The sequence below is a fragment of the Castor canadensis genome, chromosome 6 (assembly GCF_047511655.1).
Source record: "Castor canadensis chromosome 6, mCasCan1.hap1v2, whole genome shotgun sequence".
NCBI lineage: Eukaryota > Metazoa > Chordata > Mammalia > Rodentia > Castoridae > Castor > Castor canadensis.
This window is the reverse complement of record NC_133391.1, coordinates 124,750,910-124,775,641: the sequence shown is the minus strand read 5'-3', so window position 1 is coordinate 124,775,641 and position 24,732 is coordinate 124,750,910. Positions and strand designations below refer to the sequence as shown.

The 24,732-nt window shown below is 36.1% G+C and overlaps 1 protein-coding gene across 7 annotated transcripts in view; it reads left to right on the top strand.

Annotated features, from left to right (window-relative positions):
* Rnf180 (ring finger protein 180) overlaps positions 1–24,463 on the top strand; it is a 183,381-nt gene extending 158,918 nt beyond the window's left edge. For all 7 annotated transcript variants that reach the window (XM_074077412.1, XM_074077414.1, XM_074077413.1 and 4 more), the window contains one exon: positions 23,447–24,463. In XM_074077412.1, coding sequence (XP_073933513.1) covers positions 23,447–23,646 — 200 coding nt within the window. In that variant the 3' untranslated portion in view covers positions 23,647–24,463. The remainder of the gene's footprint in view (positions 1–23,446) is intronic.
* Positions 24,464–24,732: the final 269 nt, after the last annotated feature.

Below are 24,732 nucleotides of genomic sequence, written 5' to 3'. Positions count from 1 at the left end.
GCTTGTACCATATTTAGATAAAGTATAGACACAACACTGTTACAAGGTGGTCATTTAAGACACATAAGCAAATATGTAAATGAACTTTGATTTAGTAGTACTTAAAGCTTGACAAGATCAGCAGAAAACACAAATAATTTCTTTGATAAAATCTTTCTCTGTAACAGTTTTTGTAGATGTTACTCAGAGCAGAACAATATTAAGATAACCTTGTTATTTTATAGACATAGAGAATTTGATTTTAGTTTGACATGACCCTAAAAATCTTTTTAACTTTAATTTTATTACACATCAAAGCTTTTTATTATACATTTTTAAAACTTACTCAGACCTTTATGTAACATACTAAACCCTTCAATGGTTTGTCCTTATCCCTCCTATTTGAAACAATCTTTAGGACAAACCCTTTTCTACAAAATCCTTTCTCATCCAAAAAACATTCCTTTTTCCTTTAACTTCTCAAAAAATACATTCACTACCTATCTATATCCTCAGTTGTTTACTTTGTAACTTGTATTTTAAAATTAACTTTTATAAGAATTTTAAATTTATATATGGGCTGGAGCAACTAATTAGTAGCTCTTGTTTTTTTTAAGGAATTTATGATAGGCATAAGGCCTCATCTTCCTCAGGCTTGAGGGTGTGGAAACTGTGGGGGATTTTTGAGTTTTATTTGAATAGGGAGGGCCATCCAGGCTTGCCCTACACTCATCTCATCAGTCCACATTGTGGGATCTATTTGTTCCTGAAGGAGGGGGCGGCAGAGATAGCTGCCTGGGGGGAGGAGAATTTGAGCTTTTAGTTGAGATAGTAAATCCCATCCCAGCAGAGTCACTGGAGTTTCAGGAACTATGAGGAAAGGGTGACAGAAGAGGAGGTCTCCCAAAGGGCAGGCCAGAGGCCAAGTAAACTAGTGCTCTGTGGGCTGGCCAGATTTGCCCCAAATGATAATTTTTGTCATTGGACCGGGGACTGGGAGAGAAAGGTAAAACAGATAAATGAGCTCCAATGTCTAGGAGGAAAATGACCTTTTGTTTTTCTGCCATCATGGCTACCCTGAGGCTCCACAACATCGATACCAAGAAGTGGAACGTGGATAGAGGGCCAGGACCCATCGATCCATAGGAGGTGGCACCTCACCTTCCATCTGGAGATGGGGGCACTTAGACCTCCAGTGGTTACCCCTGCAGAGAGGGCAGGGTCCCAGTTGGGAGCAGGGCTAACTCCTGGGCTGTCCCCCTTAAGCATTCTCTGCAGAAATGCTCCTCCTGTCCACCATGGTAGCAAGTTCAGGATACAGGCCCCAGTTGGGTGGGGCCCTCTCTGAGAGCAGCAATGAGGCCATGGTGTCCCTTATCTTTTTCTGTCCTGTTAGTAAGGTCCCAGACATAAAGACATAGCTATACATACAGACATGGCTAGCTATATTACTTGGTTCAATGACTTTTCTCTTTCAACCACAGACTTTGAGTTTTTTTGAATATCTGGGGCTCACTGAGTTAGAATTTATCTTTGAGGAGAACCTCTCTCACCTGTGATTCTGGGTCCACTGTGGTATGCTTTCTGATAGCATCCTTAAGATGCTGCAGAAAGGTAAGGAGATTTTCTTCAGGATGTTGCTGTAAAGCAAAGTTGTTATTTCACATTGGTACCTGATACTCTGGAGCGCAGGTCTCTGAACTGTTCTGGGCCTCAGTTTCCTCACTTGGAGAATGAGGGATCTGGTCTAGGTTAAACTACTTTCTTCCACTATGAGATGGCTGAAGTGACATTAACGCCACTTTATATTCCTTACCTTTTTTTTTTCTTAGCATGCTGGGGAATTGAACCCAGGGCTTTGCACCTGCTGGGCAGACACTCTCCCACTGAGCTACGTCTTTATTCCCAAATATTTTTTTCTCGTTCCTTTGGCTGTACTGGAGCTTGAACTCAGGACTTTATGCCTGCAAAGCAGCACTCTACTGCTTGAGCCATATCACCAGCCCCTTTTGTTGCAGATCTATCAAGGGGACTGCCTGTGCCCCTGTAGGTAGGCACATTTATTCCCTCATTTCCAGGTGCCACTAGTATTGGGGCTCATTGTAAATGGTAATCATGTCCAACCTGAGTGGCCTGGGCCAGAACCCATTGTTTTTCTAATGAGAAAAGAGTCTGGTCTAGTAGAAGCATAATATACTTTCATGTCAATTGAAAGGTTTGGATCACAGAGATAAAGGCTTGAATGTATTGGTCAGGTGCATCAGTACAGCTGTCCAGATGTTTTTTAATTTCCCTTAGATCCTATAGCTGGAAGGTGACATAGACTAGCCCTCTTCCTACCATTACCTATTGAAGGGGAATGCACACATTAGGAGGTTATGAATATTGGGGTGGCTCAGAAGATAGGGCAGAGGGTGGAGCAGTGGGTGTGAGCCTTGTCATTGATAAGGGGCTTTTCTGGTCCTCCTTTCCATGTTTATCCTGTGGCTTACAAAGAATGGCCAGCGTTTGAGTATCTAAATAGCAATTGTGGAGCCAATCTGAGATGAAAGAAAATTTGTATAGGGGACCTCAGTTCACTTTTTTCCCTTTTATAGAAAAGGTCTAATTGGAGTATGGTATTGTAATTTAAGGAACCCTGTGAAGTTCACTTCTCTTGGTCACCCATGGCATACTGAGGCCAGGCCTGAGTACAGCTTCCAACATCTACCAGCCAGAAAAGTGGAAGGTGCAGGTCCCATCTAGAAAGAACAAGACATTAGGATCCTGTCTTTTTGTTAACAGTAAGCAGCCTCTTTAATAAAAGATACTTTTTAACAAAGGAATAAATTGTCTGTAAAGTTAGAGAAGGGCACTCAGAGGGCATCCCGGGCCAATAACAGTACTATACTGTCCATTTTGAGATTTCTGGGACTATAACCTTGAGCTAACAATTGGCTTACAAGGGCTGGGTCCAGTGTCCTGAGGTGTGAGGTGGGGCTAGGAGCAGGGCATGCACAAGGCACCAACTCCCTCCAGACACACCTAGGACAAGCGAGCCTGACTGCCTAAGCCTGATCCCACAGCCTGTTGCCCCTCCCCCTTCCTGTGTACTCTGAGCACGTTTATTCTAGGGGAAGTGGCAGTGGGCCACAGCCACTACCATGTGTGGCTGGCAGCCTAGGATGTGTGTTGGGTTGGTCAATGGGATTCTCTTAGCTATGGCAGGCATTCCTGCTGTGCACGAGCACCTATTTGCTTTCCCTCCTCCCCTTGTGGGGGTGGAGTTAGGGTGTTAGTGTGGCAGCCGCAGTTTTGTTTTGTTTTGTTTTGTTGTAAGCACTTTTACCTAGCAGCTGATTTAATGTTACTTTAGACTGAGAGGCCTGGCAAACTAGTTGGAATAACTTAAGTCATAAGGTACCATGCTACAGTTTTTTCATGGGAGGCAGGGTCCCAGTAAGTCCAGGGAGGGGAAGGCAGACTGAGACATGTGGTGAGACCATGGAGGAAGCAGAAAAGGTATCCTGACATCTTAGGTAAGGGAGGGGAAGGCAGAGCCTGGAGGCTTGACACACACCTGAGGGATTAGCCATCACCTGTCCCTCTAGGTCACTCCCATTGACTGGTACTGGAACACTTTCAGCAACACGAAACCTCCACTCTCCAGTCACTGTCTCAGAAAAAAGGGGCATTAGACAGGGGTGGGGGTTGGGGGGAAAGAGAAGCAGTCATCAGATGCCATAATCAAACAGGACTCCACCAACGTAGCATGAGGTGTACCCAAATAAACCCCAGGCTTGGTCTCAGCCCACAGGGAGGAAGCATGAGCTCTCCCAGAGCTGGAATCGCCTTGAGGCCAGAGTTGGCAAGGAGTGGCTTGACACCATGACAGGAAAGTCCCTCAGGAAGACAGGAAGAGACAGGCAGCCTGAGCAGTGCAAGAAGTCTGCTTACATGGGGAAGGAGGAGGTTCAGGAGAGGATTTGGTTCATTTAGAAGCTGGTTTAGAGGCTAATAGAATCTGCACAGGGGAACAGGAAGTACAGAGGAAGGGTTTGGTGTGGAGATAGGAAACTGATTGGGCGTAGGGTATTTCCTTCCATTTACCAGCACACTCACAGAAATTGTACAAATCCCTTAAAATATTGGGATTGAAAGTGCCACTAAGTGGCCATTTGGAGGCATTGCCTAATGGGTATTGGGGCCATGCCTGATTACCAAGAAAAATGAGCTTTCATGGCTTAAGATCAGGTGTTAGGTGGAGCAGCTCAAGGTTGGCCAGGAGACATCCCGAGGGGGAGTCTGAAGGAATTTGGGATGGTCCAATCTCCATGGTGAGGCCTGACCTGAGGAAAGATATGGTGGGCGTCCCCAAAATATCAGTTCCTCAGGAGAGAGTAGGTGTGCAACACCCAGGAGGAATGTCTTCATCACTGGAGTCCACAGTCCTAGGGAACCCAGTTCCCAGGGATGGGAATGAGCCGAGACCTAGCACTAGGATTTCAAGGAAATGAAAAAGAGATCACAGCTCTGCGTGCAAGGAGGACTCACCAAGAGAGGACCTTGAGGGAAGATTGGCCTGTGGTGGATGGCAATTGGAGGCACGCTGGGGCAGAGGAAATTCCCTGTGAGCAAGTGAGGGAGTGGCGTTTTCTAGGATCAGGGTTTCTGGCAAAGCAGCTCAGATCCGGAGGAAGGGAATGGGAGTTGAGAGAGAGAGAGAGAGCAGGATGGGGTGGGAGAGGCCGGGAGAGCAAGGTTAGTGCTGGGAGCACACCCCGATCTGAGTCACAGCACCAAAATATTAGGAAAAACACCTCTCACAAAGAAAGCTCACAAGAAAAGTCTCATGTCCAAAAGCAAAGTTTAATGGCAGGCTTGAACCACCATGCTGGCTGGGGAAATATGGCACAGCACAGACTCTGGGCCAGGTGTGGCTTTTATAGAAGGGGGAGGTTAAGGAAGTTAGCACATGTGCAGTAGTCTCTGGTAGGGGTGGGTCTGTCTTAGAGTGTGGGAATTTCTGTTAAGGGGCAGGGCTGCCATTTCTGCCGCCAATTCACAAAATGGTGACATTATTACTCTATCAAGTCTGAAAACTATAAAATAGTGTCTCCTAGAGTTTTAGTTTCCACTGTGACTATGAGAGGGAGTTGAGCATAGCTTTTTACCCATGCGTATTGACCATCGAGGTTTCTTCATCTGTGAAATACCTGTTTACAAATTTTATCCAGTTTTCAACTATTTTGTGTTAATTTTTGAGGTTAAAATATTTTCTGGTGGCTCATTTTTCTGTAAATTATATGAATGGCAGCTATCATCTCCAGTTTATGGTTTTGTCTTTTTATTTCATCATATCTTTTAATGAATTATATGTCTTCATTTTAGCCTTCATTATCCTGGTGTATATTGTCTTGCTTAAGGGTCACAAAGATATTTTCTTTTGTATTATTCATTCCAAAGGTTTTAAAGGCCTTTGGAATGTACATTATAGTTATTATTTTGTAGATGTTTTTGCTGTGGTACTAACAGGGATGCAATTTTTTTTATCATTTTTACATTTACTCACAGGTGTATACATTGTTTGGGCATCTTTCATCCCCTCCCCCTCCTCCCCTCCGTCCCTTTTCCTCCTTCCACCCTCCCTGTCCTCCAGCATTGCTCTTTTTGCTCAGTATTGCCTTAGCTGTTCACAGTCTTTTGTGTTTCCAAATGAACTTTAGGGTAGATTTTTCAATCTCTGTGATGAATGTCATTGGGATTTTGATGGGAATTGTGTTGAACATGTAGATTGCTTTTGGTAGTATAGCCATTTTTACTATGTTGAGTCTACCAATCCATGAGCACGGGAGATCTTTCCACCTTCTGTAGTCTTCGATCTCTTTCTTCAGGGGTTTGTAGTTTTCCTTGTAGAGGTCATTTACATCCTTTGTTAAGTTTATTCCTAGGTATTTGATTTTTTTGAGGCTATTGTAAATGGAATTGTTTTCCTATATTCTTTCTCAATTTGTTCATTGTTGGTATGTAGAAAGGTTACTGATTTTTTAAGTTGATTTTGTATGCTGCTACATTGCTGAAGATGTTATGGTGTCTAGGAATTTTTGGGTGGAGTTATTTGGGTCTTTGAGGTATAGGATCATGTCATCTGCAAATAGGGATACTTTGACTATTTCTTTACCTATTTTTCTTCCTTTTATTTCTTGTTCTTGCCTGATTGCTCTAGCTAGGAATTCTAGGACTATGTTGAATAAGAGTAGGGAGAGTGGGCATCCTTGTCTCCTTCCTGACTTTAGGGGAAATGGTTTCAGTTTTTCCACATTAAGTATGATGTTGGCTATAGGTTTGTCATATATAGCTTTTATAATGTTGAGGTATGTTCCTTTTATTCCTAGTTTTCTGAGAGCTTTTATCATGAAATGGTGTCAAATTTTATTAAAGGCTTTTTCTGCACCTATTGAGATGATCAAGCAGTCTTTGTCTTTGCTTCTATTATGTGCTGTATTACATTTTTTGATTTGCGTATGTTGAACCACCCCTGCGTCCCTGGGATAAAGCTGACTTGGCATGGTGAATGATCTTTCTGATATGTTGTTGGATTCAGTTTGCCATTATTTTATTGAGGATTTTTGCATCAGTGTTCATTAAGGAGATTCTCCTTTTTGGATGTGTCCTTGTCCAGTTTTGGGATGGCTGTAATACTGGCTTCATAGAATGAGTTAGGCAGTGGTCCTTCCCCTTCTATTTCATGGCAAAGTTTAAGGAGTGTTGGTGTTAGTTCTTCTTTAAAGGTCTGGTAGAATTCAGCTGAGAATCCATAAGGTCCTGGGCTTTTCTTTTTTGGGAGATTCTTTATTTCTATTTCAATTTCATTATATATTATAGATCTGTTTAGGTGGTTAACATCCTCTTGGTTCAGTTTTAGATTGTCATAAGTACCTAGAAATTTGTCCATTTCATCAAGATTTTCCAATTTATTGTTAAAGTAGTCTCTGATGATTCCCTGGATTTCCTTGGTGGTTGTTGTTATCTCCCCTTTTTTGTTTCTGATTTTACTAATTTAGGTCTTTTCCCTCTTCATTTTACTCAGATTTACCAGAGGCTTGTCAATCTCATTTACTTTTTCAAAGAACCAGCTTTTGGTTTCATTGATTCTTTGTAATTTTTTTTTTTTTTGGGTCCCTATTTCATTAATTTCAGCCCTTATTTTCGTTATTTCTCTACTTTGAGAGTTCAGCTCCTTGCCCCTTCCCAGGTTCTGGGGCAAATTCAGCATTCCACCCCCACCTCTGCTGTCAGTGTTAGATTACAGTTCACTGTTTATGCTGTTCGGTTTTGTTGGGGGCAGGGTGGGGTTCAGTCTGTCCAAGAGATACACTGGATTATGTTCCCGGGGGTAGGTAGGGGAGTCATGCATGGTGGGTGATCTCACCTGTTCATTCTGCAGATTCATGCAAGCAGCTTTGCAACTGGCCATTGGGGAGAAATCCCTTTTCTCAGTGCAGCAACCACATAAGGAGGCTTTCCATGGGCTGCAGGTCCAGGATGTCGCAGAGTTTGATTCTGATTGATGCACTGACTTCTGCTTATTGGGAGAGAAAAAAGAGAGAGAGAGAAATGGCTGGTGGGCTTTTTTCCCAGGGCAAGACACACCTTGTTGGCTGTGTTGTTCAGAATTTTTGCAGTTGTTAGGTGCAATTAAAGGCTGATTTAAGGGGCAGTCTTTGAATTTTATGTGCACTTAATGTGATAGCAGTTATTATTTTGGCTAGAAGCAATCAGAATTACCCAAGTGTATCACTGACATCTCAAGGTGGTTTCTGGGGTCACAAAGCAAAGGATTTCTGACTCCCTACCCTAACCACTATCTTGGATCTCCCCTATTGTTCATAGTCTTTTTGGCTTAGGCACAGGCATAAGTAGATTCTCAACCTACAACCTGTAATAGCTTTTAATTTTTCCCATTGACTTGACATTTTTGTCCCTAGCTGGTGAATTTTATTTTGTCTATGCTGAGCAAGTCAATGCTGAGCACAAGGACTTCCTCAGTCCTTTGGGGATGCAATTTCTTTGAGAGTTTTTTGCTGTTTAATTTTTTCACATCACCACTTACTGAAAATAATTCAATTCTCTACTGATGTGTAGTGGTAATCTGTCATATTTAAATTTCAATGGTATGGGTCTGTTCTGAAGACTTTATTTGGTTCCATTGGTCTATGTGTCTATTCCCATGTGAACTCCATATTGTCTCAATAATAAAACTTTATAATAAGTCTTTTTTTGCAAGTAAACTATTCTTTCATAAATACTTTCTTATTTTCTTATTTTTTATTTTTGTTGGACTGAGGTTACATTGTGACATTTACAAAGTTCATACAATGTATCACAGTCAGTCTCACTCTCTCCATCGTTCTTCATTGTCCTCCTTCCCCCCATTACTGGAATAGTTTCAACAGGGCCCATTTTTCCATTTTCTTATGTATTTCCACCATATTCACCCTCCTACACCCTTTTCCCTTTCTGACGTGTTTTCTTCAAGAGTATATTGTCTATTTTTTGAACTTTTGCTCATTCAAATGAATTTTAGGAGAGTCAGATTCCATGAAAAATCATATTGAATTGGGAAAGTGCAGTCCTATTTAGTGTATAAATCAGTTGGGGTGAATTATGCGGTCGCAGTAAGAACACTCTTCCTCCCTTTAATGTGGTGTGCATTTTCATATTTAAGCTTCTTTGATGTCTCATGGTTAAGTTTTGTGATTTTCTTTATAGATGCCCTACATCTGTTGGCTAGAGGTGAACCTCAAGTCAGAAAGCTGTGCTCATCTCACTTCTCAATGCACAGCAGCATGTCATCATCACAAGTCTACACACACATTTGTTTCCTTTTATCACCTTGTTGGTTCTACTGTCCTCTTGTCCCATCACCACCCACTATTTGGGGTATATTTAATGTGTTTATAGTCTTATGTAGTATACATTGCTATTTTCTGTGCACATATCTTAATTTATGGAAAAGATGTAATGTAGTGCATTGTTTCTCATCTTTTGCACCAAGCCCTAGGCTTTTAGGCTTTAGACTCTGTGCATATGTGGCTTCCTCTGCGTGGCTTCTAACTACTGCTCTGTTAAGCTGTGCATGTACCACATTTTATCTGTCTAATCACTCGATGGAATATAGACTACTTCCAACTCCCTGCCACTGCAAGTAACACTTGACTGAATATCTTACTGTAAAAGATGAGAAAAATCTATTAAGCAGAATGCCTGGGTCACAGAGTATGTATACACTTAGCCTGTCTAAATAATGCCAACAATTCTCCCAAATGACCAGTCTACATATCTGCTACCAGTGGGTAAGGACTGGGACAAACATGAACTTTGGGAAAGGACAAGTGTTGGCAGGATATGAGAATTAGGAGCTTCCCTTATTATTTTAATTTTCATTTTTCTGATCTCTGTAAACATGAGGTCCCTTCAAATGCTTGCTGTCTCTTTGGCTGCCTCTTGTATAATTATTTTGCTCATTTTTCTAACAGGGTATCTGCCCTCATTGGTGCTAGATTAGTGTTAATATTCCTTGTCAGCTGTAGACATTATAAATTTCTTATCCCATTTTGTCATCTATATTAAAATTTCTTAACTTTGATGTAATTTAATCCATTTTTTTGCCTTATCATTTGCATTTTGAATTTTCATTTAAAAGTTCCTCCCCACTTCCAGGTTATAAAAGTTCTCACTTAGATTCTGTTTTCTGTATTTACACTATGGTTTTACCTTTCACATTTAGGTCTTTATCTAGAATTTACTCCTTATATTGTATTACAGAGATTTCACATCCTTTTTTCAAGTAATAGACCACTTTTTAAAATATTGCATGATACTGTTTTTTAAAATTATTTTCTAACTGTTGTCATAGAAATGTAATTGAATGTGGGATAGTAACCTCATGTTTTTTTTTTTTCCTTTTATTATTCATATGTGCATACAAGGCTTGGTTCATTTCTCCCCCCCTGCCCCCACCCCCTCCCTTACCACCCACTAACCTCATGTTTTATATCTTTACTAAGTTATCTAATTAAGTACTTACTGATATGGTACTGGGGGCTTTCAGTTACGACAACTGTGTTATCTTAAATAAGGACAGTTTCACATTTTTCAATCTAATGCATATGCTGTCTTCTGTGTTTTCCTTGCTGAACTTTCTGAGCTAGAATTTTTGTATGAACAGAAGAGGTACTAGTTCCATCCCTGATTTTAAAAAGAATCTTTTTAAAATGAGTTTTCTTCACTTAAAACATTTTGAAAGTGGTTACCAAATACAGAAGTTTTTTTTAAAACTAGCAATTCATTTTGTTTATCGTAACTCTACTTTTTTCCAAGTTATTGTATTCGTCAAGCTGTCTTTATTGTTCTGCACATGCTGCAATGAAAATAAATTATATTACACCAAAAAAACCCTAAAATAATTGCTTTGAATACTTACCATTGACTGTAATTGTTACTCTGTGTTTGGAGAAGGTACCCTTTATTAGATTTTGAGGACGTTCTCATTTGTTCCAAATTTACTAATAGTTTTTCTTGAATGGAGCTTTAATTTTGTGAATGTTTTCAGCATTTTGGGGTGGGGATGTGGTACTGGGGTTTGAACTCCAGGCCTCAGGCTTGCTGGACTGGTGCTCTGTGACTTGAGGACTTGAGTCATTCCACCAGCCCAGCATTTCTTGAAATGTTCATGGGCTTTACTTTTTACATGCTTTAATGCAGTGAATTCTGTGAGTACATTGTGATTGATTGTCTCATGTTAGAGTCCTGCTATATTCTTGGCATAAACTCAGCATTCTCATTTTATGCACTGCTCGATTTGGTTTACTATTATTTTCTTTCAAAACTTTACATTTATATTTATGAGTAAAATTGTATCCATGTTTCTTTTATTCATACTGCCTTTGTTTTGTTACTTTCTTCTTAAGTCAATTTATGTAATATATCTTTCTACTAATGTGTTCATTTTCTTTCTGTTGTCACATCTGTTGGGATAAAGTTGTTTATAGCATTTTAATATATTTTACATGCTCCTCTAGCTATAGTTAGTGCTCTTTGTATTCTTAATATTACTTACAAAAGTGCTGCTTTGTTCTTTATCCCCTGATCTTGTCAGGTATTTGTCAATTTGATTATTCTTTTTAAATTACCAGTTTTTGGAATTGACTCTATTGTGTCTTCACTTTCTATTTTATTAGTTTCTGAGCATCATTAAATCCTTACCATCACTCTTTGGATTTATTCTGTTCTTTTTGTACCACACTAAAGTGCCTATTAAGTCATTAATTTTTATCATTTTTACTGTCTTTAAATTATTTTAAAACCATAAAATTTCTACTCATCACATATATTTTTGTTAGTCTTCTAATTATTTTTCATAATAAATCACATTTAATTGCATACTCATTGAATTATCTTAAAATAATAAAATTAATACAAAATCAGGTTCATATTGGAAAATAGGGTCTGTGATTACATTGTTACATTATACTACTCACTGTACCATGCTACCTATGCTATGTTAAAAGGTTCCTTTAAGAAATGTACTATACATCTTAGTTTTTCAAAGTTGGAAGAAGAAAGTGAGGTGAGAATGTGGTTCTTATGGCAAAGAACAGAAACTCTATAGATGTTTTCCGCTCCAGAATATTACTGTTTTTTTCAAAAGACAAACAAAAACATTTTGTTAGAGATTTGCTATCCAGTGAAGTTCACATAAACTGTTTTGAACTTGAGCCACAAAACTAGCTTATACTTATCTAAAATAGACCCATTGCTTTGCTCCCTATGAACTAGTGTCTTGAATATACTAAGGAGTAAGCAGGCATATTTTTCTTCTTATAAATACATACTTCATGTTGTACATAAAATGTATAATAACGAAAAGGAAAGAAAATATTCTGATTAAATGTGAGCTAACAATTTCCATCTCTTATTAGATCTATCTGTTTCCCCTGAAGTAGCTACCATTTCCAGGGATGCCTAGCAATTAGTTTCTTAGTCCATAAGATAAGAAACTAATCATTTATATACATATATATGACATAATATGAAATTATTTGTGTGTGTGTATAGCACACACACATATATTCAGAAAGCGAAAACTAGCTGAGAGATTTCTTTAAAGTCTTGCCAGAAAAAAAAAGAAGTTCCACATTGTTAGTTGTTTTTCCTAAATATACTCAGGTCAAAGAAATGGGAAAAATTCAGAGTTTAAAAATCCTTGTCCTAAATTTACCAACTGTAGCAAAATTATGAAGCTAAAATACAGGTGTCTGAGATACATATATGACAAATCCATCCATTTCTCAGGAAAGCCCGGAAAATTGCTATATTTGGTCATTAGTTTTTCTGAAGGTGTTTGATTGATTCTGCAAGCTTAAGCATGTTCAGTATAAACCAAAGAATACCCACATGGAGAAGAATGCTTGTCTCTAATAGAAAACAAAACAACACATGTTCAAACAGCAGGAGTTTGAATATAGCCCAGAAATTTGCCTTCTCAGAAAGTTGAAGCTAAGTTTGAGAAAGTTTAAAATATGCTCTAGTCTTGGTCTGCCTTTCAGCAAAAAGGTACATTATCCTTTATGCTTCCTCTGAAACTGCAACAGTTTTGTTCACAAAGTAGCCTATGGAGTCTGAAAGTGTCTTTTTCTTTTTTTTTATTTTGGCATTGCTATGAGATTTACTTAATGAGTTGAAAATTTATTCAGAAGCTAACCCTGTAAGAAGTCCTACATTATTGTGAACTACTTTAAAAATAAGCAGTTGTATGCAATACAACTACACATAAAATCACAGTCTGACAAGTTGGAGAGGATAAACAGCATAACTTCCCCAGCACCTTGAGAGCAGCCTCATCACTCCTGGACTTCTAGACTTGCACAGTGACAGGGAGTCGCCACCTCAAAAAGTAAACTTCACCATTTTGACAACTCTATGAGGCAGACTTCTATGTTGAATTGAAATCTGCCTTATCAATTTCTTTTTATTGGATCAAGTCTGGTTTAGTGTAATTTTTTTCTATATGACTGTTCTTCAGACATACAAAGACACACAGAATAGCCCCACAGGTCTTTAATCTGTACAGTAAATATCTACATTTCTTTAGCTGTTCCTCATTGATTTTAGGTCCTGGTTGCCAAAATCTAGATACTGTTATTCACCAGGTATAGCTTATAGCCCTTGGAGGCATACCTCATATGAGAGGGAGCTCATGGAGAATTACCCACCTAAGTTTGTCTTTGTCTTTTTCATGTTAGGAAAGCAGTGAGAGCTCTGAAGTCAGGGAGCACCTTTGGCAGTGGCCTACAAGAAGGTGCTCTCTGGAGTTCTGCTGTGAACAGCAGGAATGCCCATATGTGGTCACTCTGTATGTTATTCTATTTCCTGATCAACAGAGCTTCTACTTAGTGGATTAGCTCCTGGAAAGATAACTGTCCTCCACACAACATTTCTTGGACTCTATGACTAACTATTTCACAATAACTATAATAACCTCAACACTTCTATAAGGTACAAATAAAGTAAAAAGGAGATGCTCTTTAAATAAAATGAATTTTAAACGTATTTATTATAGATATGTCGAGGAGATACAGTCTATAGTTTCTTCTAAAGTTTCTTGGTGAAATTTTCCTTAAGATTCAGATATAAGTTATTTCAAACTAGGATTTCTCTTTAAAGGCTGGATCATTTCTCGCTGGTAACATTCATAAGACTTGATGTGACGTGTAAAGAGGAAAGTATAATAAACAATTTGCTTTTTTTCATGTAAATTAAAGATTGAGTAATAATCCAATAACATTTATATTACTGGCCAAATACCTACTATTGTTCTTAAGCCACTATTTTGAATATAAATATTATATACATATATATATAACATATATATATTTCTAATAAATTTATTTTAGAACCAAGAAAATCCTGAAGTGTTCAGTTAAAATATTTTGCAAATTGATATAAAATAACCACCCTCCAGGAAATCATAGTTTATAACCATTTACTTCTTTGGAAAAGTAAAATGTAAATCACCCAGAATCATTTCAATCAACCAAGTGATCATGTAGCTTAATGATTCTAAAGAATGTCTAGGAGACATAACCAGCAGCATTCATCATCTTAATCCAGAAAAGGGCTTCTCAAAATAGAACAGCTACAAAATAATGTACAAATATGAAACAACTTTTCTTCCTCAATTAACTTTTGAAACATGAAAAAGAAAAATAATTATTTAGTTTTTAGTTATTTTTGCATGAGGGAACAGGGGAGCTAAGATTTTGTTTTGTTCTGTGTTTTAAAGCAAAATAATTCGGAGTATTAGTTTCTTTTCCTTTTTATTTTTCTTTGGTGGTACTGGGACTTGAACTCAGTGGCTTGTGTTTGCTAGGCAAGTAGTCTGACACTGGAGCCAGGTCTCCAACACTTTTTGCTTTTACATTATTTTTCAGATAGGATCTCATGCTTTTGCCCAGGCCACCCTTGGACCATGATCCTCTTACTTTTGCTTCCTGTATACCTGGGATAACAGGCATGAATCACCACCATGTAGCTTGTTGGTTGAGATAGGATCTTCTTAGCTTTTTGCCTAAGCTGACCTCAAACCACAATCCTCCAGATCTCTGCCTCCTGAGCAGCTGGGATTACAGCTATAAGCCACCATGTCCTGCTCTGGGTATTATTTTATATTCTTTCACTCTTATGTCCTTAAATGAATCCCAATGCCTTGAGTATATCCCAGAACAACTATTGCAGAATCTCTGCAGATAGGTCCCAAACATCATGTTATTTAACGCACCCTGGAGAGTGCAATGCACAGGCAAAGAGTGTTCCAGACCATTTTCGCCAGCTAGTGGAGTCATTCCCATGACCTGTCATTCAACAAGAACAGCTGGATCATTCGTTTTTCCACTGCTCATGAATTACACCTACTTATTGTTGCTTAGAACAGAGACATTTCTTGTTAAAGGAGATGTATAGTCACATTTCAACAGCTGTTACAGACTTAGCTTGTTAAAATTATAGGATAATATAAAAACATTTTAATGTTTGTACATTTATAATTTGTTATTGAAACTTGCAAACAACTAAATAGTTTAAAATTTGAAATGTTTACATTTACCCAGTATCAGGTTTGTTTTATAAAGCAACTTAAAGTTTTATTCACTCAAAAATAAAATGTTGGATGCAAAAAAACTTACAACTATATTAGCAATGAAATAAATTTTACTAGCAAAATATTACTCTACATACATGTTTTTCATGTTCTAAGATTATATTGTAAGGTTTTTAAAGAAATAATAAATACTACTATTTTGTGGAAAAGGCAGTTATTTTGCTAACACAGTAGAGGTGCCTATGATACTGTATTATCACTGAAATACATATTCTGCATTTCTGATGGTCTGAAATAAATTGAGTGTAATGCAAAGCTAGAAAATTATATATTGTATATGATAATTAGAAAATATAACTGGAAATGTTTAGTTTCTGTTCCATTATTTTTTCCTATGGTCATATATTTAAATATTCTTTTTTCCTAACAAAACAAAGACAGAAAACATTAATATATGCCAGAGGGACAGCTTTTCTTTTGTTACTTTTTTATAGTCTGAGGAAGTGAGGAGCCAGAGAATAATTTCTCAAAATATTGCAAAGAGAATTTAAATGTCTTGAAACTTCAGTTCATTCTGAAATAGGTATTACACTTTTAAGTTATTTTATTCCACATTCCTTACGTGGTATGTCCTTGGAGTTCACACACTCCTAAAGAATAGGTTAGTAATTCATTTTAAAAATATCATGCAAAAAACCTGGCAGCTCTATATACAACTTTCAAGCTTTATTTGAGAATGTGACATCTTGTCAAATGGGCACTGACTGTCAGAAACTCTAGCAGTGTGTTGAGAAGATAAGACACAGCTGAAGCAATAGCGCTTTTTCTTTAAATTCTCAAAAGGAAAATCATTTCTCAAATAGATGAAAATGTTTTTCCTAAACTGAGTTGTCATTAAATTAGTAGAATCTAGCTTTTATGAGCAACAATTCCTATTAGGATGATATTCAGACTACTTAAATAATAACTCTACATAAGTAAAAAATTAAAAATACATTTTTCACCTATAAACAAGTATGTATAAGAAAACTCATGACTAAGTAACAATAACTCAGAATTATTAACCAAATAAGTACAATATATTTATACATTTAGAATTATAGAAGTAATTTTTGTTTGACAGCAATATTACTACTTTAATGACGCCTTGTCTAAGCCATGATCTGACATGATAGGTTTTATCCAGTAATAAGCTTTAATCATACTAGTCACCCATGGGTCATTTTCTTAATTCCTTACTCAGTTTTAAAAGATTGCCAAATGTCTGACCCCACACCATTTGCAAAGAATACATATTGGTTGATGCTAACCCAGCACTGCTGAACACTAGCAAACCTGACCAGAAGTAGATCCCTTATTAATTGTGCCAAGCAAGAACTATATGCATTTGGAAATATATTTGGACATATACATACTTTCTACCACCATTGAGAAGAACTGAGATCACAAATAGGTTAAAACATTAATTTGGGTTGCTCACTCTTTTGATGTCAAAAGAAGGATTTTAAAATGAGATATATTTATATATCCACAGAGAACAGATATAATGATTTTTTAAAAAGCTGTCTTCTCAAAAAAGCAATTTGTTCAAAACATTTTTATATAAAATGTTAGACTACTGAGAGAAGATGTTTTTAATTGTCTTACAGCTTTGAAATCTCTGAGTTTACAGCACTATCACATATATATATATACACACACACACACATGTGACTCAGCTCCATCACTTACTTTTGTGTGACCCATGGCAAGTCAATTAGACTTAAGGCCTTGGGCTTTCTTTATTGATTCTTAACCTGTAAAATGGGGGGACATATCTATCCTTAATGACTTACTAATAAATATAATGACCCATTATACTGTTTTCACAACAGAAGTGATGATCTGAGGTATTTTCTGACCAGAAAGACTTTTGTGGTATGTTACAAATTAAGTTAATTGTAAGACTTAAGAGTTCTAGGTTCAATTTGCTATGAAAACTTTACCAATGAACTTAAATTTTTAATATATGGCTATATATCTATTTGATTCTGTACTCCATGTTAATATAAATTTAAAAAAATAACAAGGCAATTTATATTTCCTAGGGTATATGAACATTAAATTTTGATGTAAAGGGAAAGATCCTCAGTTTTTATTGTAAAATGACTACATTAAAACCTAATTGGACATATATTTAATAGTATTAAAAAACATACAGACAAAAATTAGGGATTATATCTGTCTAAATCTTAGAATGCAATCACCCAGTTAAAATTAACCTCACTAAATGATTTCATTAATGCTGTTTGCTTACCTTTTTAATAGAAAAATGTCCTTCTGGTACTTATCTGGAAGCAGACATAAAAGTATGCCTGTTGTGGTCAATTAGAAATAGAATAATATAAACCTATAATCCATGAGTAGAAATGTAAATAGAGTATCATATTATATAATCTAGTGACAAGTATTTGAACACCCAAAAACTAAGAAAAAATTAAAACATGTAAATCCACATTTATCTTGGTATTTATATACAGTTAAAAAGACATGGCACTGCCACAAAATAAGTCTTGATACACTTAAAAAGATTGAAACCATCCAAAGCATCTTCTTTGACCACAATAGAAGCTAAAAATCTATGCAGAAGGAAGACTGAAAAATTCACAAATATCTGAAAATTAAGCACACTTTTAAACAATGAGTTGGGTCAAAGAAGAAAGAACAGAGGAAATTAGGAATGTTTGGCAGAATGAAAACAAAAATATAACATATTTAAAGTTACAGGTGCAGCAAAAAAGCACTACATTATAAAATTAAACGGAGAAATGGGCTTTTCAATTGCTATAAGAAACATATGACTAAAATCTAGCACCCTTTCATGATTTAAAAAAAACACTCAGAAAACTAAGAATATAGGACACTTCTCAGTTATGTCTCAATTATGACAATGGCACTTGTATAAAACTCACAGCCAATACCAATCTCAGTGGTAAAAAATCTAAAAGTTTTAATTTTGTGTAAAATACACTTATCAAGAAAATAATAAAGGCAATATGGAAACCTACAGAATTGGAGAAAATATTTGACAATATCTGATAAGAGGTTATTACCCAGTTTGTGTAAAAAATCTTATAACTTAATAACAAGAAGGAAAGGAAGTCAATTTTAAAAATGGGTCAAGGACTTGAATAGATATTTCTTCAAAAGGAGAGAGACAAATATCCAAGCCCATAAAAACATGCTCAACATCATTTGCCATTACAGAAGTGGAAATGAAAGCCACAAAAAGATTCAAACATACTAGGATGACAACAATCATAAAACTAATAGAAAAATACCAAGTCTTTGAAGGGAGAAATTGAAACCCTTGTACCTGGCTAGGTAAGTATGTAAAATGGTGCAACCTCTGTGAAAATAGCTTGGAGGTTCCTCCAAAAACTCCATACAGCATTACCACCTAACTCTACAGTTCGCCTGGATGTATAGCCAAAAGAACTGAAAACAGGAAGTCTAACAGATACTTGTATGTCAGTGTTCATTGTGGTATTTCTCACAGTAGCCAAAAGGTAAAACAAAACAAGTTTCTATTAGCAGTTAAATGGATAAACAAAATGTGGTGCATACAGAAAATGGAATGCAGTTCCAGTACTTACTGCAATGTGGATAAGCATTGAAAACATTATACTAAGAGAAGCCAGACACAAAAGGACAAATATTCTTATATGAGATAACTGGAAAAGGCAAGAGACAGAAAGCTGATCAGAGATTATTACCAGGGACTGGGGAAGGGGAAAATAGGGAGTTTTTGTTTAATGGCTATAGTTACTGTTTGGCGATGAAAAAAATATATATATATATACAGTGGAAATGGTTGCACGACCTTGTGAATGTAATTAATACCACTGACTAAATTGTATACTTAAAAAGGATTAAAATGGCAAGCTTTATTCTGTGTGTGTGTGTGTGTGTGTGTGTGTGTGTGTGTGTGTGTATTTGTATCCCAATAAAATAGTTTAAAACACATAGTGGTACTTATACAGTTATAGAGCAAAAATATTTAAAATTTTTATAATAGTCTGACAACTTTATAAACTATTTTGAAATTTAAATAGGTATTCTATAATGATAAGTAATCTGCTAAACATTTTAACCCAATATAAAAGGTTAATTTTTGCCAGGTTAATACTTTTGACTTTGGGGGCCTAAACACAGAAGATAAAGGTGACATTTAAAGTCTATTTGCATTTTTTCAAATATATTAACACAGCAACTCTATACCTATTTGTGACTATAAATATATCACTCCACCTCTGCTCAAACCTACTTATATCAATCAGCATTTGACACAACAAAATTCTTATGTAACATGAAGAACACAGTGGTAAAATACTGTGCTGTAACCTTTTGTCTGTCCCATCCTATATTGACAAGAGGACATGTCTCCCTTTTAATACTCATTTCAAGACCCTGAGTTAGACTGTAAAGAATATTTTTTCATTAAAAACTAAAAAATGTATTTTAAGTGTATTCATAATACTCAATTCCTACTGAAAATATATTTGAAAGACTTGATTTGGGACATTCTCCAAAACTTTGCTAATTATTCATCTTATTCTTTAAAGTCTATCCTCATATGGAAAGCACTCATCCATTCATCCAACACAAATACTGAGTATCCACTGAAAGCAAATGCAAGCTGCTGAAATTGCAAAAGTAAGATAACTATTGACAGTCTTTCTGTCTCTGACAGAAGCTTCACAATAATGGAGCCCACTTTAAGATCTTTGATGGTAAGGATGAATTTGAACCATATTTTGTAGAAAAAGGTCATTGGTTTGTTTTCTAAGATAGGAGAGAGAAATTATTTAGAATTAAAATTCTTTTTACAAAATAAGATTTTTATAATTTAAGAAGAAACAAGTAATGTTTTGGGTTCTGGAATATTAGTGGTTCTTTATATTCATCTAAACATGATAGCAACTTGGAGGTTTATTTCACAGGTCTTTCTTGCCATTGATTTCACTAAAATTTCTTCAAGAGCTTTTCTTTTCATTTGAGAAAATCACATTTACTTCCTATTGTATCACCTGTTTCTTGAATAATTTTATAAGTTACTTTGTTGTTTTCAGTCAGAATTCATAGTAACATTGAAATAATTTTCCCTGAACTGCTAGGTGCCCTGCCCCACACCGCCCTGAAATTCAGGATCCAGGATGACAGAACATCCTCTATGTGGTGCACTGCTGGGTGTTTGGCGGAAGAAGAGGGAGCCCTGCAGTATCTTAAACTGACAAATGCTTCTGGCCCACAAACCACACACATATGGCCATTGGACAATCATTTTATTAGTCAAGTCTCATAATCATGACTAACTTCCAGTGGGCAACAAAGTACAAATAAACCATGTACTCAGAAAGAGACTAGGATGTTTATAAAGTACCCTAAGTGTAGCACACCTATGAAATTTTAGTTCAGTTCATTTGAAAATTTGGATATGTAGGAAAATCGGTAAAAAATTATCAGAAAATGCCTCAAGAAACAGAAAACATGAATAGACCCCAACAGTTATGAAAGAAATTGATATTAAAAATTTGCCTCTTCACACTTAAAATGACTATAGGCCCAAATGATTCTACAGAATAGATTTACTAAATTTTCAAGGATTCTAATTTTATGCAAACACTTTCTGAGACTAAAAGATATTACAATGTCAAGAACAGGGAAGGATCAGAGATTTTTATCCCATTTGCAAGTTAATAAGTTATTTGGCCAGTTTCTTGTATACTGGTGGAAGATACAAGGCTCCTCCTAGTCAGTGACAAAGGACAGTTCATTACAGCATTAGCCATAGTGACAGCATTTGTGATGGATACGTGAGCTCCATTTCCTGTAGGGTATCACAAATGAAACAGATAGTATCTGCACATGCAGTGGGGTGAGTTACATGGGAGAATGCTGAGCTTATGAAACTCCAATATTTTATAACAGTAATTAAATATAAAACTATGTACTACAAACCTGCCCTCTGTTCCAGAATGGGGGCACTTACTGTTCCATGACTACTTGTTATACAAATATCTTTGAAGTGGCATCCTGGAACAAAAACATTACCTATTCACTTCCTCTTCACTTAAAAAATCACCCAAAATTAGCATTAACCATCCAGTGATCATTAGTTGCTCTGCCAATAAAAGCTTTGCCTAAGCCAGAATGGGCCAACATCACCTTCTGGCATCAGACCTGGGGATTTTTCAATGCAATATCTTCCTCACTGCTGCCTTTTTCCTTCATGCCATCAATAAAGAAAGTCAACATTCACAAGGATATTGTTATGCCAAGAGAGAATTGAGGCTGTCAAGGGACACCAGCAGGTGTGGTACTCTACTCAGAAGGCACCAGTCATCTTTTGTGCCTATCTACTCTGGCTCTCCTGTTTTCTGCAACTGTACCATTAATACTAGTACGCCTTTGACCCAAGCAACTGAAACTTTGAATCTGAAGAACCTAAGGCCTGTACATAATCCTTATGGGCAGAAAAAAACAGCATATTCTTAATAATAATTATTTCCAATAACAATATTACCTGATCCCTAGCCAGTATTTGTGAAGAAGCTTTGGGGAATACTTGTGTTGATGCAGTAGGATATTTAAATTAAAAAAAAAAAAAAACTCTTCCCATTCCCTCTTTCTCCTACACAAATACCACATTTTGAAAATAGTAGTTAGTCCAGAAAAGCTGTTGAGGTTGAAATTTCCTTGTCAGATGCTCTCCCAAATAGAGTGCTTGCAGTTGAGTGAAAGGTGCTCCAGTGGAATGTGGAAAGATAACATTAAAGTTTATGTTATTCTAAATAGGAGGAAAAAGAAGTTTTAGTAATTCTTAGTGAGGCCTGACACTGGGTTGTCATGATGGTTGTGTGATGTTAGGAAAAACTGAAGTTTGACACAAAAGGGCTGACTTCATTGATTTGCTTATTTTCCACATGTTGCAATATATGAAAGTTTACAAATGCTCAGCTAAGAAGATTGTGTTGTGTAGTTTTAGCTAAACTTCCAGCACAAAAGAACTTAAGCAGAATCATAGAAAGAAATCAGTTTGAAGATAATACTAATAATGCCAATGAAAGCAACAATAAAAGAGGACTTACACATTATCCTAATGAAGCTTTTTGTAAGTTGTAAAACTTAATAATTAAAATCAAATCCAATATGATAGGAAAATCAATTAGAAATTATCAAACCTATTTGAAATATATCTGCAATTTATTCTAAAACATCATTTAGTTCATCTTTATCACTTCCTTCTTTCGTGTTTAAATCTAAATATTTCTAGTAAATATAAGGTATAATTAAACATATGTAAACAGCAAAATAGGATTGTTCCTAACTAAAGAGCTTTGACTTTAAATAATTACACTGGGACTCAGGTGAATGCAACCTTGCTTTCTAAATAAGCTACCTGATATGGAGCATGACATTTAACATCACTCAATTGTTAAAAAAGATGAAACAGGCCAGGTACAGTGGCTCAAATCTACAGCTACTCAGGAGGTAGAGATCATGGTTTTTTGTGCTGTCCCCACTCTTTCACACACCTACACTGAAACAAATACTTTAAATAAGCAAGAGGTAAGTCAAAATGAATTATCAGTCCTTAGAAAACTTTCTAAATGCCTTAGATATTGTATGTTGACCAACCAACAAAAACAGATTGTCATTGGACAAGTTTATACTCAGGCTCTAAGTAATTAGCATGCATATATACAAAGAAAAATATCAGCATTTCATAAGATAAAATATTTCCCAGAAATGTAACAAGGGACTATACTTTCTCAAGATTTGTTTTTTATGTACCAGCCAGTCTTTGAGTGGGCCCATGCTTTGAGATACGTGAAAATTAAAGCTAACTTTCTTGGAAGGAGTACCATTATGCCCATCCAGTTTATTCAGTGCTAAAACAAGAGTCATTTTTCTCATAGAACTTTGCTCAAAAAATTGGACTGAATGAAGCTCTAAAGTGTAAGTTGGGTGATCGGAAGTTACGAACAGCAGGTGTAACAGCAGTTGGAATGACAACCTTAAATTTAGAAAATGTCGTCATATGAAAATCATTAATTTAATCTTCACAAGTCGTGATAAGATGGTACAGACGAGAAGTCTGAGACCCACAGACATGAATAGCGTGGGACGAGTAAACATCAGAGCTGGATGGCTAACTCTCCCCACCTTTAATACCCAGAGCCAGAAGAGGCTCATCATTTAAAAAAAAAAAAACTGTTAGAAACACAACACCAATGAAATCAAGATAAACTTTGTATAACCTTAATTTGTTCATACATTGCCTAGGTTTCCACAGGCGGGCAGCTCCAGTGACACGAAGGCAGTTCCCGCATGGTGCACACAGGATGGACTACCTGCATTTTGAAGACGACAGCCGTGGATGGTGGTTTGACATGGATATGGTGATCATCTATATTTATTCAGTGAACTGGGTCATTGGATTCATTGTTTTCTGCTTTCTTTGCTATTTTTTCTTTCCGTTTTAGGAACTATCATACCTTACTACTATTGAACAATCATAAATGTTGTAAATAACTATTGCTTAAACATTTTTAAAATGTGCTTTGAAGATTTTATAATGTTGCTTATATAAATTGTTGGTGTTTATAGAAAGCCTGAGAATAATGGATTTATTTATTAATGTTTTTCATGTAACAAACTAAACTTTATTCAAGAGCTAATCTATCTGGCACTTAGCAACAATGCACTATTAATTTCATAGTTCTTGGTTCAGGATTTGGGGCTCTAATTTTATGATGTCACTTTTATACTTATTTTGACTGTAAAAAACTGAGGTTTTTCCCTCCACTTAAAAATAGTAAAAATACAAAATAAACGATAACCTGGGAAGATAGTCTTTTTATTCATAAGACATTTAGTCAATCACTACTTATTTTTAGGCAAACGATATGCATTAAAGATTAACCATGTTCTCTGGGAACTAATCAAGCAGGGTATATTCCACTCTGGTTTCTAATTATCTCTATTAATGTCCCTTCTATTGCCAAAAGCCTGACTGTCCTTTTTGTACAGTCTTAATAATAGCTTCAGTGAAAGATTTTTAATTATTATAAGCAACAGGATAGTAAATACAATGAGACTAACCCCCACCAATACATACTTTAGAGAGCCATATTAATACTTTCCAGTTTCAGGATGAATCACTTGAAGAATAAAAAAAATTACTGATTTTAGTAATCTAAAAGTGCAATGCATGTTCAAAATGTAATTTAGTGATTCATTTAACTAGAAGATTATCAAATATATTGTAAATGTGCAATAAAGACTAGTTTTTAATTTTTACTGTTATAATTGATTTACTGTCTGGAATAAAGAATTGTTGGAAATAGATATGAATTTATAGAAAGAAATCTGACATTTATTGCATTTATAATATCATTACAATTAATTTTCCTTATTAAAAGAAGAAAACAGATGATTTATTCCAATGTGGGCAAGAACTGGGGAAGGTATCCCAATTTCCCAAGTGAGAAAACTGAAGAAAAAAGAGACATAAGTTTACTTATTCATTTTCTCAGGTGATTTTTGTGAAATCTAGGGAAAAAGATCTT